Here is a 19905-nt window from a genome sequence, read left to right as displayed (position 1 = left end):
TCCATGCCTTCAGATCCCAGTGGATTACCAACACCTCATGATCCTCCCTCTTACTTACAATTCTCGCTCATCTGGTACCTCCTGTCCATTCCCTCCTTGGCTAAAAGGAAACACTTCATAGCAACTGTTGATCATTTTCCTTTCCTCCAGTCCCTCCCTCTGTAACACATTCTCTACACAGCCAAAGCCATCTTGCTAAAGCATGAATTGCTTATGCCCCTCCTCTATGCAAATAATTAATCAGCTCTCAACTACCTGCAGGAGAAAGGCTACCACATTTCAGCGATGGCTTTCTTCAATTCCTATTTCTTTCTTCCCCACATCAAACTGTTCATGATACTCATAAATTGACGTGTACTTCCACTGCTCCCTCGACCAGAATGCTGGCCTCTCTCTTCTGCCTCACAAACTTTTATGTATCCTCTTAGACCTAATTCAAATATCACCTTCTCAATAACGTCTTCCTCAAATCACTCTCCCAAGCAGAATCGATTACATTCTTAGCACATCAAGATACATCAATTATACCTCTAATCACCTCTGGAGCTAGTATTAAACATTGCTTTTCATCCCCAGTGGGGAGTCCCCCAGGTAGTAATTCTCTTATAAATCTTTATATCACCAGAACCAAGTAAAAGGCCAAGCACAGAGTAGGTGTACAAAATATGATGAAAAAGGAAAGTACCTAGGACAGGTAACGTTAATGAAACAGAATACCTTTCTAAGCATTCAGAAAAGTCCTCCCTGAAATTAAGTTTTGATTTCAAACCATGTATATTTGAATTACCATCCTCCATAACAAAAGCAGAGATGTGGAACAATTAGAACTTACTAAGTGATCAACATAGAAGGTGTCAAATATGACAGTGGCTCAGCCAACTAACTGGATGAAACTTATCCACATGAACAGTAACTTAGAAGCAGAGCACTTCAGAACTTCTGGGGAATCTAGTGGAAGTCCTCCCTTCTGCAGAATGGGAAAATCATGCCTACAAGAATTAAGTGACATTTCAATGCCTTATAACCAGTAGGAGAAGCTAGATCTCCCAATTTCCAGTGGAATATGCTTTTTCACAAAAACAAGTAAGTAAAAGAGAGAAGAAAAAAATTAAACTGTCACGAATGTAAATGCTAGCCAAATGCAGAAAGGAGGTTCATACCATGAGGGAAATTCGAAGACATAGCATGGGCTGATTCCAAATTCTTAGGTAGTGACATAACGAAGGCAGTCAGTCAACTTACTCTGTTGGATTCATCAGCATCCTCTTCATTGATGGAGCTGGAAGGGGAAGGGGTTGCAGACTTGCTCGCTGGTGGTGAAGGAGACGTGTGTGGCATACTGGCCCCTCCCAAATTCAGCCCCAACTGGGCGCTGAGCTGAGACTGGTTGATGGTGGTGAGCTGAGTGGGAGGCATGATCCCAGAGCGAGCAGCGTCAGTCATGTGGACGATGGACCTCATGATCAAGGAGTGATCCTGACGGTACTGGGGCACTTGTGTGTGGCTCTGGTCCTAAAAAGACAACAGACAATGGTTGTGGGGGGGGGGGGAGGGGAAGATCTTAGTCTTCCCAAATATCAACAAGCTGAAAATGTTAGCACTGGTTCCTCAGACAGGTCTGACCTACTCCAGGATGATGATCCCTGTTCATTAACTCTAAGGACTCATGCCCTAAAAGTTGAAAGGTCAAAAGCACAAAGCCCAAATGGTCCAGCCTCATTAGTCTATTTCACTCTAAAACTGTCACTGGATGACTTTTAGAGAAAATAATAAAAGACCTGGCAGTGAAAGAAAACTTCCAACTCTTATGGAGGAAATGGGTAAGAAAGGGTTGAAGCGGAGGCTCGGGCCTTTCTGGCTCAGCAGTTGCTCTAGTCCTCCATCCTTCTCACACACACTTTCTAGCTCCATTCCCCTTGACCCAGCTCTGTGAGGGAAGGTGAATCCAGTCTTTATTTTATCCTTCTGGGAATGCATTTGACATGTAGAGAGGACGGGCTTAGGGAAGCAGAGAGCCAACATCTGTTTGCTTCAGGGCACCCTTTGTATAAAACCCTCTGTGGTTAACCAGAGGGTCATTCCAATTCTGAATTACATTGTCAGAGGCATCTGGAAGTCATTCAATGTCTTTGGAATTGGATATCACTTTCTTCTTCTTAAACCTGCCTTGTTTTCTTTCCTTCAACCCGACATGATTTAATGGGCTAATAGATTTTAAAAATATGTATAAGGAGGAGGTAGAGATCATCAGAATTAACTTCTCTGAAAATTACTGCAGTCCCTTCAAAAGTAGCCTTCTGTTTTTGGCAGTCATGTAAAAGGCTGTAGAGTTGTTGCCGCTGCTCCTTTTTTTAATTCCAAAGAATCAAAAAAATGAAGACGTGCTTTTAAACAACTTACTTTAAGACTTGTCATTTAGTGTGAGTCTGTGATTTTTACTGAAACCAAATTCTCTTGACTCACAGTGACCCAGAATCCAATTTTATACACAAGCCTACAAATAAAATTTTAAGTGTTCTTCTTTTGAGTCTTTCCAGTATCTTATTTTTGCTTTTTAAAGAAGCAACAAAATGAGTTGTAAATATCTAAATTGGAACATTTGGTTTCTTAATATTAAATATATAAACGCCACTAAGTAAGAAGCCATCAATAGGAAACTAGTTGAATAAATTATGATCTACCGTACTACAAAGTATTATGAGGCTTTTTAAAATAATGAATTAGATTTATGTGTATTGACTTAGAACAGAGTTTCCAATCTTGGTTCTATTGACATTTTGAACCAGATAATTCTTTGTTGTGGGGCTGTCCTTTGCCTTGCGGGATGTTGACCGCAACCAGCCTCTATTAGATGCCAGCAGCAACTTCTCCCTCCCCACCAGTCATGGCAATCACAAGTATCTCCAGACGTTTCCCTTGAGGAACAAAATTCTCTCACCTGAGAACCACTGACCTAGAGTGATATCCCAGCTATCATAATTGAGAAAAATGAGTCGTAAAATAATTATAGAGTATAGCCCCTCTTTTTTTTTTTTTTTTTTTTTTTTTTTTGTTTGTTTGTTTTTTTAAACAAGTATCTAGGGGCACCTGGGTGGCTCAGTGGGTTAAGCCTCTGCTTTTGGCTCAGGTCATGATCTCAGGGTCCTGGGATCGAGCCCGGCATTGGCATCGGGCTCTCTGCTCAGCAGGGGGGCCTGCTTCTCCCTCTCTCTGCCTGCCTCTGCCTACTTGTGATCTCTCTCTCTCTCTGTGTCAAATAAATAAATAAAATCTTAAAATTAAAAAAAGGACTGTCTAAACTTTGAACAATGGTTATATTTTAAGGGGTAGAACTGGAGGGTGAGGAGAAGAGCATCTTAAATGCTTCCATTTATAAAAACACAAAATGAGTTTAAAAACCTAAAATCCTTGAGTCAAGAAAAGCTTAAAACAGAATAGCTAATTGCTTGGGTTACATCTTAAATATATAAACTTCCCATTCCTAAACAGTTTGAGTTATTAAATTGCTGTGCCATCCCAGGAGAAACGTGTCACATGTACTAGAACAATCGCACTCTTTTCTGGTTCACTGACAGTATCGATATCCCCTTCCACTGTTCCTAAAATACCACATTCTATTGGCAGGTGTTCCTCTGCAGACTTGTATCACAGAAGTGGATTTTACATTATCCGTTTGTCCTTTTTTTTTTTTTTTTTGGATTAGCATTCTACTACTCGTTCAGCTTTTTCTCCTCCTCAAAAATTTGAGCTGTCTACTCTTCCATGTTCTTCTCAAAAAAATTTTTTTTTAAGATTTTATTTATTTATTTGAAAGACAGAGATCACAGGTAGGCAGAGAGACAGGCAGAGGGAGAGGAAGGAAAGCAGGCTCCCTGCTAAGCAAAGAGTCCAATGCGGGGCTCGATCCCAGGACCCTGAGATCATGACCCAAGCCAAAGGCAGACGCTTAACCCACTGAGCCACTCAGGCCATCCTTACTCTTCCCTGTTCTGTTGAAGTTCCACCATTGCTTGCTTACATCACTTCCACCCTCCAACTACTGGCAATTAAGCTACACTCTTCTTTTTATTTTTTTCTAAGTTTTACTATTATTTTTTTAAGTAGGCCCCATGCCCAACATGGGGCTTGAACTCACAACCCCAATATCAAGAGTCACATGCTTTACTGACCGAGACAGCCAGGCACCCCCGAAGCTATCTTACTCTTCATTCTACACTCTATATATGTTCTTCAGAATGCACTTTAAAAGTCCTTTCAGACTTATTTAAATCTAGATGTTTTAAGTGTTTACAAGCAACTTCCAGAGTCCATTTGAACTAAGTATTTTAATTTGGACTGTAAAACAGTAAATTAGCCGACTGGCATGACCAGGAGATACGATGATCTGATTTATGCAACTTTCTCATTAACGTAGAAGTTGCTTTGCTCCAAAACCTATGAAAATCAGCACGTACAGATACTTGTGACTTGTCCCACATCTACAGCTTTCCAGATGAATCTCATCATCAAACAGAAGGCCAGGAAGTAAGTTTCCTTGGCTTCATCAGCTCTTTCTAGCCTCTATGGAGCTAGGGTGATGGGAAAACTGTGCTCTAGGGAGCCATGGCCCACCAGTGGAGGCACATGTTGACAGAGAGAGATGAATGGGGCCCCAAGCTCTCTACCACTATCACCACCCCACCCTGCCCTTCAATGAAAGCACTCTGTATTCATTTATTTTAGAAGTTGAGCACGCTCGAAACACTTCACTTTAAAAAAAGAGAGCGAGAAATAATGGGGATGTTCTGCAGTGGGGACAGGGGAACACTACTCAAGAAACATACTGGTGGTGAGGCCCAGGCCTGACACAGCTTAGAACCTTCACATCTGCAAACATGTAGGCCCCATCTTTCCGACCTCCTATGGGACAACACACCAAGAGCCTCTGAAGTCTTTTCAAGGAATCCCTGACCACATCACTGATGCGTCAAAATGTGCTAGCTTTTGCCATGGTCCACAGCTGTCCCATAATAACTTCCTATGCGTGAGGGTTACAGGATGAGGAGATTAATGGTAAAAGGGTCTTTTTAGAAATTCAAGTTCCTTTAGGGCTGCCAATTATTCACAACTACCTTGGGGAAGTTGGTGGACTCTAAACAGTTCCAATCGTTTTCCATAAAAAAGGGTAACCTTTGAAAGACACTTCCTTTGATCTTAGGATTCCCACTTAAAGAAAGATGTCAGCACAGTTCAAAGGTACTTACTGAGCACCTGTTATGTGCCAGGCCAGAGAAACCAATAGACCGATTGCTCAAATCCTTGAAAACTAGAAAACCAGCGTGTGGTTCTTTTAAACACTACCCAAGTAAAACATAATTTAGAATGGATTAATAGACTGACAAAGCATAGGCAAGAAGAATTCATATCTACTCCTCAAAAATAGCTTGCGATTTCTCCTAGTAGTCATAACACAATAAGGAAATATATAACCATCGATAAAGCCCTAAGAGATTTAATGAATTTTTTGAAAATCATTACCTCTCCCCCATTAGAATTCAGTCTTAAAAGACTTACCCATGATCACTGAAAGGCAAAGCAACTAGTGGGTTCTAAGAGATTGCCACGATCATGTCCGATATAAGAGCTGAACGCTAGCTTTCACAATTACATTTTCTATCTAGAGTTCTCTTATATCATTTCCTAAACTGTTCATCCTTTGGGGAAAAACTCCTTCTTTCCTTGGTCTCACTCTGTCCTCTGATTGTTATAAGATAAGGATTTCCCAACCTCAGCAGGATTGACACTGTGGTCTGGATAATACTTCATTGGCGGAGGAGTATCTTGGGCACAATAGACTGCTTAGCACCATCTCTGCCTCCTACACACTAGATGGCAGAAGCCTCCCCTCTCCAACCTGGTTGTGACAATCAAAATGTCTCTGGACATTGGCAATTGTCCCCCTGAGGATGGGGGGCAAAATGCCCCTTGTTTGAGAACTACTTTATTAAGCCATTATAATGTAAACATCTTGGGTGTGGAGGAAGAGGAGGAGCCAACCAGGAAAGGAGGGTAAATAAATCATGTTCCAGGCAGAGGGAACAGCATGTGCAAAGTCTGAGGTAGGAGAAAGGTTGGCATGCCTGAGAAATGGAAAGGTGGCGGGTACAGGTGGGAGCAGGGTGGGCCAGGTGAAGAGGGCAATGCAATGGACGGAGAAGTGGGAACGAGCCATTCCCAGATGACCCCATCGTGCAAGGTGGGGTCATCTGGGAATGCTTCCTGAGGAGGTGACCCACTAGAGCCAAGGTGCAAAAGGAGCATAGAAGCTACTTAGCTAGAAAAGAGGGAAGAGCATCCAAGGTAGAGAAGAGTATGTGCAAAGGCCCGGCGCATGGAGAAGTAAAGGAGAGGCCAGTGTCATCGGGCCAGGAAAAGCAGGACTAGCTATGAAACTGGAGAGGTAAGGAATGGCCATAAAATGACAGGGTATCCTAGGAAGTCTGCATATTATTCAGAGTGTAGAAGGATGTCATGGTAAGCATAAAGGGTGGTTATCTATCTAGCAGGGTTACTTATTCCAATAGATATTAATTGATTGCCCCTCCAGGGCAACCCATCTAAATCAATGGTAGGCTACTGGATTATAATATAAGTAATATAAATATATATCCCAACACTTTAACCTACATTCTGAAGAGGACCAAGTCTTTCTGAACGGGCAGGCCATGGACTTCACAAGATAAGAGGAGGCACACTGCTTTCTAGTTGCCCATAAGCACAATTCAACAGAGCTTTGATGGTCTGCACACATCTTGGTGCGGGGAGTGCCCAGATGCCATGCCCTTCTCTCTCCACCTGGTAAGAGCCTCTCTGTCTTTTCTTCTTAAAACAGGAAACCGTGGAATGGATATTTCTGGTAGTGGTCCCTCATTTTCTTAAATTGTCTGAGATCCAGTTTATTCCTGAACCTTAATTATTTGAGTCAACTGTTAAAATCCGAATAATGTTATGTGAAAAGGGAAAACTTTGGATCACTAGTATAAATTAAAACCCAGGGACACGTGGACCAACGGAATGCCAAATAAACACCCAGAAAAGGAAACAACACGGTTGTAGTCTGTCTAAATACAGGGCCTGCCTAAGGCTCTGAGCCAGAACTCTGCTTTCTCTTATTTAAAAAGGATAAAAGAGGTGTGGGAGACTTATTAGCCCCACACTGAGACTTTCTCCTGGACTTCAACAAGACTGAAAGCAATTGGCAAGGTGAAAAGTGTCCTCACTAAATTACAGTGGGGTATTACCCTTGGACATGAATCATACAAAGATATGTCGGGATTCTGGGGGTGGGAGGGGGCTGGGTGGGAAATGGGAAGTTTGCTCTTACCTTCTCAGCCAACAAAACTCTACCTCCTCTACATATTAAATCTGTTCTTTCTCATTCTACCAGGCCTGGAGCAAGGGCCAGTCCTCCATGGCATTTCCTTGGTGCACGGGTGAAACCCCTTTCCCTCTTGCATTGGCATTTATTATAATATCTGTGTGTTGCACGCTTAGTAGTGTATAATTACATATCCTCAAGTACTGGGTTCGGGTTTCTTTGGCAAATGCGAGACGGAGGCTTTCGAATTGATACCTTATTTGAGGTATCACACATGATTACTCTATTTTATTTATATTTTTCTCATGGCGGTGTCACTTACTTCTTTCTGGGTTGATTTTTGCCATAAAAGATTTTTAAACATCTAATGTGCATCTTCTGTGCACGTGTACAAATAAATATTTTCTGTAACGATCCAATGTTAGGTTTTCATAACAGAAGACAGCATCTAATTAAGAAGCAAATAACCCAAATATATTAGCGAGTGTGACTAAACACATTTGCACTGGGGTGGTTTTTTAAATCAATATTTCTTGAGAAATGGAGCAATTAAACAATTATCAGTAATAAAAATTGCTTTGTATTAATAAAGATCAGAGAACTACAGATATGAAATTCAGGTCAGTAATTTTACGCTCAATTATTTAAGTTACTGCGTCCTATAGCGATGTTAAAAACTTTGTCTCCAAATGAACAACAATCAACCGTCACGGCCAGCTAGTGTATTCCTGACCCCAGTAAACCCTGAAATAAACACCGTTATGACAAATGCATACCAAGGATAATTACAGACCGACATACCACAAACCTTAACTTCATCAAAATATGTGCCCTGAAATAGATAATTTTTCCTTAATAGCTACCCTCAGGGTTATAATCAAACATACCTACACATGAGTGTTTTGTGAAAAACAGCCTTCCTGAAAGTTAATTAATAGTTTCTTAGCAAAATAAAATTTCCAAGAGTTTGCCATAAAACGCTTAATGGTATTGCACCTGTAGACCCCGTCACTCCTTTCTTTTACCAAGGAGTCGGCTCCTTGTTGATTTCTTTCAGCCCCAAGGAAAAGTTCAAGGAGCAATTCCATGTTTACAGCTGTTTATACCTCAAATGGCCTCTTTCATTTTTACTTAATAATCAAGTTATGCTCTTAATAGCAAATACGCAGTCTGTCTTCCATTCATTCTTATATGCAACAGATAAAACACTTATTGAGCGCCTAGTGTATTTTAGCTCAGACACCGTTCCAGGTGTGAGCCTGCCTGCTGCCCATGAGACAGGCAAGAGGAGGGGACAGGCTGTGTATGGGCAAAGGAGGCCACTTCAAAGAGTGACAGGTGCCATGATTAAAGGAAATGGGGCAACAGCACGGAGTACAACCTTCATACCTCTACAAAAGAAGTCTGAGCCCTCACGCCAGTTTTATTCGGCAATCTGAGCGTTGTAAAAAATGCTGTCTCTCCTGTCCCTGACCCACTGGGAGGTGCTGGCGGTATCACCATATAGTAGGTGACTATAGGTTATATAGGCTAAAAGCAAGATCCAGGGCAATAAATCAGGACATGACTTTCTAACAATTCTTTTTCTTGAGTGTTACCAATTAGGCAAGTGATCACGTGCCACGCTTTGCACACACGCGAACCGGGGTTAGCAGAAGTTTGGAACACGCTCCACCTTTTAATGGATGACCGTGAAGTTAACTCAATTTTAAAGACAGAATAAAGAACATTTATGTTAGGGGCACCTGGGTGGCTCAGTGGGTTAAAGCCTCTGCCTTCGGCTCAGGTCATAATCCCAGGGTCCTGGGATTGAACCCTGCATCGGGCTCTCTGCTCAGCAGGGAGCCTGCTTCCCTGCCTGCCTCTCTGCCTACTTGTGATCTCAGTTTGTCAAATAAATAAATAAATAAACTTTAAAAAGAAAAAAAGAACATTTATTTTAAGCTATGCCTGGGCCAAGGCTATTTGCTCTACAGAGAAAGGCAGATCATAAAAATGCCTGTGGCCTGTGTATTTGGGGCACACAATGGTCAAGGTATAGTAACTGCTAAGTTAAAAGTGTGGATGAGAAGCCCCTTTAAAGCAGTCATCAGACTCTGCAAGTTTTTGGATGGCCTGGAAGAGACGCTGCTATTTGAGAAAGCAACTTTGTACATGGGATAATCACTCTCTAATCATTGAGAACAATATATGGCACTCTAGTAGGTCTCAGCAAATACCTGCCAAAGGTGATACCATTTCAATGTGCTCACATTTGGACTTGAAACGGATAGGTCCCACTCCACTCAAAGTGGGTGTTCTGTTGAGGTCATTGGTGCCTTTTCTACTGTTGACTCAGAATAAAAATACTTTTTTTGACTAATCACTTGACCAAAAACATATCTAACTCGTCGTTATCATTCAATCTGTAATCATTCAATCTGTATGAGAGACTGTCGGTCCCTCCAATGGCTATGTGGTAATTATCCTGTGGCATGTAGCTGTGCAGACTCTGTTGACAATGGCAATGAACATGTGCATAACAATAATAAGGGCTTGTTTTAATAGAACGTTCCACGCGTTAAACACATTAATGACCCATGAAATAACTGTTTTATCTGTAACACATTAAGCAACATCGCTAAAACAATGTATTAATTGAAAGTCTGCTATTTCTCTAAATGTAAGATTTTTTCTTAAAGTATAAAAATGGCATGAAAGTCATTTTGTAAAAACGAAAATAATTCAACTTTGAAACCAGAGCCATAACAAACAATGATTGCGAGAAAAACTTTGAAAACAGGCCTGGTAGTTTTCGGTGTGTTATTCTGCTGGTAGCCCCATTTCTCTGCTTATAAGTGGTATCTGTCCAGAGTGTAACTTAAGAATCTTATGAATATTTTAAAAGCTTTTAATTTTCTTCTCTGCACGCATATCTTCTATAGGACTTTTATCACTCCTTTTCTTTTTCCTTAACAGGTACAGAGCCTCCCAAACTCCAATACGCCTCCCTTACTTCCTGCCTTTTCAACTTCCTAACACTATGTCTGATATGACCAGAGTAACGAGAGTAGCATTTTCTATAAATATGCGGTATCACAATTAAATCCAAAGCAATATCAAACAGAAAAATGTCAGTCTTCTAAACATGAAATATAATGTATGAAGGAAAAGTATGTGAATTATCAGTGTGTTTTATAAATTCCCTTTTGGGGGGCATACAAAATATCAGACTAGAGACAATTATTTTACTGTCTGTTTCTTGGATATCAAAGAGAATTTTGAAATTCATCAAAGCTAACCTTCTGTTATGTACAACAGGCTAAGCTGAAAAGAATGTTAACAAGTTCAATTTTCATTCAATCAGCACTACTGCTCTCTGAAATGTTTCATTGCAGGAAAGAAATAAAAATAATCTATATGGTAATTATGAGGATGAATCCCCCAGTAACTTTCAGCTACATGAAAGGTCAGTTCTATTCAAGATATTTTATCAGTCCCCTGCACATACTCCTGTCCTGTCATTTTAAATCTGAACAGCATTTTATTTTCCCATTTACAGCTACCTGCAGAATTAAGTACTTAAGCCAAATAAGAAAAAAAAAAAAAAAAAAAAAAAAGAAAGAAATGTTGAACGCTGGCAAAGGCTATAATAGCACAGAGATAAATCGTTCAGCTGCTCTCTCAAGCCTCTAGGGCTGCCGATTTTTCTTCTCCTGGTGCACTGTGGGTATTCAAAACTTGTTCAACATGATTTCATTTCATTTCAGGCACTGCCTCAGAAAACTAAATTACAGAATCAATCATACAGAAGGTCAGAGTGAGACTTCATTACAAGTATTGCATGCTTGCATGAATATCTTTCATTTATGACTGACCCAATATGTCACAATAGCTGTCTAGTAAAAATAATCCACTTTCTGAAATTGATGTACTACTGATGTCAGTACTACTCAGCAGGCTGGGCAGATTATAGAGAGGTGTTAAAAAAAAAACAAAACACCATCAAACCCTTTGGAGCGCACGTTGTAGATTTTTAGAATTGCAATCTTTTGGAGATTAAAATAATTTCCAGATGGTCATCTGTACTGACAATAATGCTTAAAGGTAGAGATTTTTTTTTTTTTAAACCAGAATATACTGTTGGTTTTGACTGGCCAGCCATGTCCTGTTTCAAAATACACATATACCCCCCTCCCACACCCACACCCACGCAAATCAAGGTTGTTCTCTGAAGCCACAAACACATCCACGTTCAATTTTTCAACAATTTGCTTTCGACTAGGAGGGCATTCTTTGCATATGTTGCAAAATGAATGCTAATCACTGGGCTCTTTTTAATCCCTCCTGTTTTGTTCCCTGCTTTCTGTTTTTACATATAATGGCATAAAGATAAGGAAGATAAACAGGTTGTGTTTGTTGCCAACAAAAATGCGGCTCATCAGTCATGTGACGAAGCTGTCAGTCTTTCTAAAGGAAAACCGGTGAAGCTCTGAAGAGAAGCCAGTTGGATACAGCATAAACAAGCTGGCTTCTCTCCTTCTGGGATAGTCTTAATTCACCGCAGCAATCCTTAACAGACGGCCATATTCATTTGGATAATAAAACTTCTTACTTGGATAAGGTCTGAAATATCCTGAAATATCCAGCACACACTGGGAAACCGAATGCATGATGTATAAAGTATTATTTATTATTTTTCTGGTGACCTTCCTAAGGCAAATCTCCAAGGAGCTGCTGTGGAGTATTATGATGAAGCCAGCCAACTCGGTACCCGGAGGGAGATCTAGAAGAACCTTGACATAGCCTATTTTTAACCATGCCTCTGGCGATTCTGAATTCAAGTTTATAGGTGAACATGTCAGGGAGTACACAGAACAAAGCCAACGACACATTGTATTCATCATAATTCTGTCCAAGTACATTTTATTCTTTCCAACATTTGTGATTTAAAATCCCATGACATTTCTTCAAGGTGAAATCCGACTAGAATTTTCAATACAAGATTAGTTTGTTTCAAGCCAAAATAAATATCACTCAGGTTCAGCAAAACTTCAGAAAGGCACTCCGTAAATGTGATGAGGTCTATGACCGTACCGTGACAACAGCTTGCACTTAGCTAAAGCACTTCTCCTTTTAAAAATCAATGAAATAATTCAACTGCTTTAGTGATTAGCAATACATTACAAAAGAAGCATTAAAAATTGAGTCCTCTCTCCCAAGGCCAGTCCGTGAAAGCATTGTTCTTTAAGTGTATGTGAATATCATAATTATTTTATGATTCCATCTTTAGTTCTTTCCAATATAGTAAATTCAATTGACCATGAAATGAAATTTCATAGTCAAAATGCCTCCTTTACACTTTTTTATAGCAGCAATAACAGTTTTAGAGCGTTAAGGCAAGGTAATTCATCAGATGTTTAATTTAAAGGCAGATTCTTATATTATTAATAAATATTTACCAATTTAATAAAATACACATTTTAGCATGCATTATATAGTCTTTTAACTATTTCTGCAACTGAAATGAGCCTCGCTGAGCATCTGTGAATAATGGCAAACCCTGGTAAACTCCCCTGGTGACTAAACACCCTTTTTATTTTCATGAGTTTCTGGGCACAGCACTACAAGGCTGACTGTAGAAGAACAGAGGACAGAACCCTCCATTCCAGTGTCAAAGGGACAGCAATGTTAAGAAAGTCCACAGGAAACAATTATTTGCGATGGTGAGGGACGTTTATGAATACTTAATGACCATTTCCCGACTGTTCGCTGCCTTATTTTCTGACAAAAAAAAAAAGTAAAAATAACAGCCCTGATGTTCAGCTCAAACACAAAAGATCACAAGCAAAGAAAATTATGTTGCCGCAATCCTATTTGGGAAAGTAATCTTATATCTCAGAGAGCATGCTGAATCTTTGCACCGTTAATCCACTATATATTTTGCAATCATCTGTTGTTATCTGGGGAATTAACAATGAAACCAATAAACATCACTGGCATGGTCCTAATGTGCAGAGAAATATGTAAACAAGAAATAGGATTTGTTTTTTGTTATACCAACACATCTGTTTCATTTTAGCAGGGTTAAAAAAAAAAAAGCCTTATAAACCATTAATCTTGTTTTAAGACGTCTGCTTAGTACCTCACCTAGATAGACACAAATGTATTATATATAGTATGATGGAAGAAAAAACCAATCCCAGCAGAAGACTTTAAAATACTTAAGCAGATTTACTCTGGTGATTGCTGACTATAATTGCACACTAAGAAAAACAGAACCAAAATTATTGCATTAGTGATTTTGGCTCTCTGGAGTGCCTTAGTCCATGTTTATGACAATAAATAACACAATTAGGTATATTTCACACAATAACCGACTCTATGTTTTCCTCTGCTGGCTATGAGCAATTACTCTTTTTCCCTTTCTCTGTATCACAGTTTGATATTTCATTTGAGGTAGGAGCAAATCATGTAGCATAAACATTATGTTATGATCCAACGAATGCAAAAGGCCTAGGTACCCGGTAAGGGCCTCCATTTCTAAAATCTCTCCTGGGCAAACTTCTGACTCAAGTACATCTCTGTGTTAGACCAAAGCCAAGGGAAGACTGCTTACTTCCCAACCAATGGATCAGACTTGCTGAAAAATCATTTCAGATCAGAAGGATCTTGCTGGGTCATCCTCCTTCATGTGATCGTTAATAAACCCATAACCCTCTCGCCTCTGTTTAAATGGCACCGGGAAGAATAATCCTCAGGTCCTTCGGCAGATGGGCAGAAGCCCCTTTCAGAACGTGCATTCTCAGGTCTTTATCATGAGAAGTGTAAACAATTAAAAAAAACACTTTCAGGCAATAAAGGTAGCACCTACCATATGCAACCCACTGCTATGAAGCACGCCATCTTGTTCCACGAGATTTCTTGAGATTGTAATGGAAGGAAGATCCAGGCTTTGAGGGGGAAACTGGGGTGTGAACTCACTTCCCTGGGAAGGCAGTGGATCACTGAGGCCTTGAAAGGGTAGAAGAACATCGGGCATGCCCAGGGCGGGGTCTGACTCTGGAGGAGGTGTGATAGGGGGGATCTCAAACTCCTCATCCCCAAGGCTTGGCGTATGGAATGTCTGCTAAAAGGAAACAAAATAGAAACATCTTCATATTCTCTTCCTACGTCTTATTTCTCCTTAGAGGGAAAAAGAAAGATGTTGCATGATAACACTGCATAGCTAGGCCAAATATTTATTTCTCAAATGAAAACATCTTAAACACAGATTTCCATATATAAAGTTTTGCTGATCGTTCTGATTAAAGATTTAAGTCTCATTATCATATGGTTTTAATGGAGTATCAGTATTAACAGTTTTTTAATGCGTACTTAATTAGCAACATCTGTCTTTGTTGTTAGTGAGAGCATCAGCGACATTAGACTTGGCTATATAACAAATTGCCACTTTATTGATATGTTAGCGAAACAGCTCAAACCGCTTACATTATCCACATGCTTCATAAAATGCTGACGATTTTGTGGTGCGCACACACAACATTAATCCGGAAGTGAACATTACACATACTTACTTTCTGCCACAACATACAAAACACGTAATATTAAATTTGGGGTGTGCTTTTTTAATTTCCTTATTGGTCTACTTCCCAAGCGCAGTGAAGGCTTCTATGGAAATTGTTACGGTTTATAATACAAAATTTTATATAAGGATTATCGGAGCATATATTAGAAGGTCCCAGGGCTTTTATTTAAACTCTAAGGAGAGTTATTTTCTTTCATGATGATTTTAATATGTATCCATCAGAACACTTCTGGCAGTCTTCAACTTCGAAAGACTATCAATAGGAGTGCCTGGGGGGCACAGCTGGTTAATCATGAGTCTTGATCTCAGCTCAAGTCTTGATCTCGGGATTTTGAGTTCAAGCCCCATGTCGGGCTCCACTTAAAACAAAACAAACAAAAAGACAAAACCAAACCAAAAAAGACTAGAGAATGAGCACAGAAATACACTGATACAGACGTACTGAATCGACTGAGGTTGCTCACTTATTCAGAAAAGTGTTATTTCTCAAGACCTAAGGAAATAATAACATTACACTCTTCATTGCTCCTTCGAGTCTTAAAGATAGTGTTTGAAAACTGGGTATTTGGATGCAAACCAGGGCTGCCATGTTCTATCAAGCTAACCACCTTTCTTAAACTAGAACTTGGATTTGGTGGGGTTGGGGTGGAAGACTAATATCCAGGATATTCGTTTTGGCGGGGTGAAGGGGTCAGATATTTTATGTTCCTAGCTCAGAAGATCAAAGGTATCATCCATTATAAGTAGCATTTTTTTTTTTTTAAGAATTAACTGATGCAAGGTAATTTGAATCTGAGACAATTGGTTTAGAGAACTAATTAAGAGCTACAAACCATCACTCCTCAAACTATTAATGACACTATAACTTAACTTGTGAGAAAATAGAAACAAACTCAAGGAAAAAAAAAACAAAACCATCCCACATATAGGATCTGTCCACTGTTGGTTCTATCTTCCCAGAAATAAAGAGGTCACAAGCTATGGGAGGCTACGGTGGCACAAGTGAACATCTTGAGGTCCCTAGCAGATTTGCTATATATGCAAAACGTGAGAGCATAAAAAGATATTTGAAAGCTAGGATGGAGTATGAGATTCTTTGACATACTTATTCTAATCCTGACCCCCCCCCAAAAGATATCAATGTCTGCCTGTGGTACCCCGAGTTCTCAAACACAAAGGGATAGATTGGCCACAAACGTGGTTGGCTAATGAACATAGCCCTATAGCTGGCATTTGCCGTTACTTTGGCACTAATGTGGTCTAGTAACAGATGCAACTGTAATTTGTGACTCATTTGCTACCCCATTACTGCTTAATGAAATCTAACATATCACATTAACAATACGGATAAACACTCATTCTTGATATGTGGCATTTGGCTGTTTTCATTACCACTGTAATTAACACTTGAAATATTATTTCAATAAATATTTAAAGTACTTTAAAAATGGTCAGGGTAATCATGACACAGACAGAAAACATAAAGCAAATGTGTGAATTTCCAACTCGGAGTATCTGAGTCCCCGTGGTGTTATCTACAGGGCAGTATCTATGGGAAGGGAATTGGTTTCAGGCACAATTTCGACTTTCCAGCATTCAAACCTAAAGTCTGCCTGAATTACTTTGCACTCATTAAAATGTTAAAAAACCAAATAAATTTAGTTTTAATGCAATGATTGGGAAATTAGGCACATGCTATAATGCGGTGCATTAACATTTACTTGGGCTTTCTTTTTTGTTCAAGAAAAGACGTACGGCAAAATCATTGTATAAGATTAGGTCTTAAACTCTAACGTAAAGCATGTCTTCTGCTAGGCGGTCAAAATTAAAGAGGCTTTTGTGTTTATTTTTGTTAAGGGACAGAGAGATGTCTTACGTGTAATACGTCCCTGTGGGGTAATTTAAAAAAAAAAATTAATTTTAAGGAAGACTCGGGTCCATTACTAGAGCATAACCTAGCAAAACAATATAATAAAACGACATTAGCATAAATAACCAAAAAAATGCTAAGATCTTGAAACACTTTTAAAGAGAGGTAATATATGAACAATAAAGTTAAGCATTCCTTAGAGAAAAGAGAAGGTGCAAACACTGGGTATGTCTGAAAAGCTACAATAACTATGTATGGTCCCACCACCGACAAAAAAAGACAGACTTTTGCAGCCCTGCCGTATGACTGGTATCAGGTTCATCATTGAGAGCCAACATGATTCCTTCTCACAGATACGGACTCTTCAAGTGTTTACCTTGAACATGTTAAAATAGTATGTACATGGTTAAATACCATCTGTACTGAAATGTTCAAAACATTTGTTCCTTTTGATAAAAATGCAAATCCCGAGAACTGTTGTATCAACATATAACAGCCAATGTCTGACACGGTGAATTATCACAGCTGGAATTAAATTGTCTCTGAACAGCTGCTGGCAGTAGAGCTTTCATCAATGTTTGATTCAAATGTAGGGAAAAAAATCCTACAGAATGAAACATCATGTTGTCCTTACAGATGGGGTTTGTGTTCATTATCACAAACAACACAGCAGCTAGTGCCAGACAATATCCCTTATCTGGGCCGTCTTCTTGGTGAGAGAGAGGATGGTCACTGGGAAAAATGATTCATCTACGAATACCCTTAATTCTTGATTCCTCATTTTTTTCTACTAATTTCTCCAAGTTAATTTCTTTCATACCACTTGCTTCCCTGTACCGAGATCATTTACAAAGCCATTATGATTTTCATCCTCTGGGGTCAAGTTAGTTCAGTTTCCTATATTTGAGAATGTATTTGGGAAAATGAAGACTTTTTATTATAGGAACCCCAGGAGGAAATGTCCCATTTGGACCACTTTCACCTGTGTGTTCTTGTTTTAAAAATCTGATATCTCACGGTTTGCCTTTTTTTTGGGAAACTGTTTTCTTGATCTCGTCAAGATCGAGGTTTTTCTGGAGGGCCAGCCAGTGAGCACAGAAAACAGCCGCAGGGCATGTAGTAAAAACAGCAACAAGAAGACGTTTGATCCCTTTGTTCCAGTATGTTCTAGACAGACCCAGAGTCTACGTGGTGCTGCCTCTCAAGTCTGGCACCCAGTTTTTCCCCCCATGGCCAAGTCTTGGAACATATCCTTTCATTCATTCATTCTATCTATATTCATTGAACACCTACTAAGTGCCAGGCACTGTAATAGGCTGTGGGGACTCTAATGAGAAAACAAAACACTCGCTTCATATCACTCCCCTGAAGACCCAAGTAACCATAATACTACCCTGCCACATCCTTTCCCTAACCAGGGTATCTTAATGAAATTATCTCCAGAGCTCAGCCAAGTTGAAGTATTTTCTATTGAACGTCACTTCCACCCTAAGTTTTAAAATCACCACTTGATTTGCTCAGATACCTATTTGAGAAGATAGATTTTATGTACTTTCTTATGTATTCACTTTCGTTTGCATGAGCATTTCTTTCCATCAAGAGATGTGTGTGAATTACTAACGTTGGTAACAGCCTCTGGACAACTGATAGACTTGTCAGGTCATTTTCTTTTCCAAAAGGTTTTTCTCGTTTCTCCTCCAGAGTCGTTACCTTGCACCACATAAGAGAGATAAATTCGATACTTTGCTTTTTCCCTGCAAGCCTTTTAAACCATCTAAATGACACACAAAACATGAACAGACATATGAAGGCAGACACCTACCTCACTGGCTGCAAAGAAAGCACTGTTTGCCTCAGCCATGTTCATGTAATTATTGTTACTCCCGAACTGAAAGAAAACAGATTGTCTTATGTTAATATGCAGAAAAATAAAGAATCCTGATGGTTTCCTTAATACTCAGATGGGATTTGGCAAGAATGGTGGTGTCAAAAGATTTAAGAGTGGTTTTCCTCAGACCAAATGGGGCCTGGGACAGAGGCTCTGTGCTATGTGCTGTCGGCTGCTTCTCTCAGGAAAGAGAGCACGGAGTTTAAGCTAACTTGAAAATTCTAGAAAATGGTGTTCCTCATCAAGACGGGCAGCGAAGGGAGAGGATGGACAAACATTTGGCCAACTGGCCACGAGTGGGTGTGGCTTGCTGAACCGGCCTTTGTCAGAGAGTGGAAGGCAAAGTTCCCAAGAAAATCACCTTGACACATTTTTAGAGCATGTTGGGATTTCGCAGCGTACTTTTCAGGAACAGATGTCTCAAGTGTGAGGAGGTTAAAATGTGAAATAAAGGGAATAGAATTCAATTCTCGGGACTCAAATTCTATTTTCTTGTGAATGGGGTGTGGCATGAATATAAATAAATAATGAGACGAAAGAATTTTTTTTTTTAATCTCCAAACAGAGTTGAAAACGATATCTGTGTCCATCAGAGCTGTTGAAAACAGTGATATTTAATCTCTCAATGTAACATTAAGTGCAAAGAGGTTTAAAAAATAAGCGGGATCCTATGAACACAGCAATTTTTATTTAATTCCCTAACACAATAGCCTATTCATACCATCACAAATAAGACTGTATCCGCATTTCAGACATAAGCTCTTTACTGCGACAGACCTGTTATCAAAATGTAAAACTTGGATTTTGCCAGAAATGTATTTTCAGGTTCAGATGGTGTAAGTAGGCACGTTTTGTTGCTTTAAACATTTCGTTATCAGTCTGGCAATATGGAAACTCTCCATGAGCATAATTATTTGTTGCTGTATTATTTTCATCATCTTTCCATGATGGAAAAATGCCCTTCTTCTTTTTATTTATTTATTTATTTTTATGACGCGTATTGTTTCCTGCCTTCGGTGCATCAAATAACACGCAGGTTTGGCCTCCAAAGGATGAAATGTATATGTCCATTCTCTAATGTAAACAGAGCTAGTTAATTACTTAAAGTAAAAGCGTAACTTTCCCAAGGAGGGAGAGGAGAAAGAGAGAGAGAAATGCAGATACATGGACAGGTAAATGCAGAGAATAAATATAGACATGGAAGACCCACATAATCCTCCTCT

General features: G+C 39.5%; 1 protein-coding gene across 2 annotated transcripts in view; it reads right to left on the bottom strand.

Moving 5' to 3' along the window:
* The window catches only part of TOX3 (TOX high mobility group box family member 3), a 110168-nt gene that overhangs the window by 11685 nt on the left and 78578 nt on the right, over positions 1 to 19905 (bottom strand). Inside the window, exons 2-4 of one of the 2 annotated variants that reach the window (XM_059152879.1) lie at positions 18617 to 18682; positions 14211 to 14465; positions 1243 to 1512 (exon numbers count right to left, since the gene is read on the bottom strand). In XM_059152879.1, coding sequence (XP_059008862.1) covers positions 1243 to 1512; positions 14211 to 14465; positions 18617 to 18682 — 591 coding nt within the window. The remainder of the gene's footprint in view (positions 1 to 1242; positions 1513 to 14210; positions 14466 to 18616; positions 18683 to 19905) is intronic. The other variant, XM_059152880.1, reaches the window with a different exon arrangement.

The sequence above is a fragment of the Mustela lutreola genome, chromosome 16 (genome assembly GCF_030435805.1).
Source record: "Mustela lutreola isolate mMusLut2 chromosome 16, mMusLut2.pri, whole genome shotgun sequence".
Classification (NCBI taxonomy): Eukaryota; Metazoa; Chordata; class Mammalia; order Carnivora; family Mustelidae; genus Mustela; species Mustela lutreola.
Note: the sequence above shows the minus strand (reverse complement) of the source record. Positions and strands in the feature narration are given on the sequence as shown.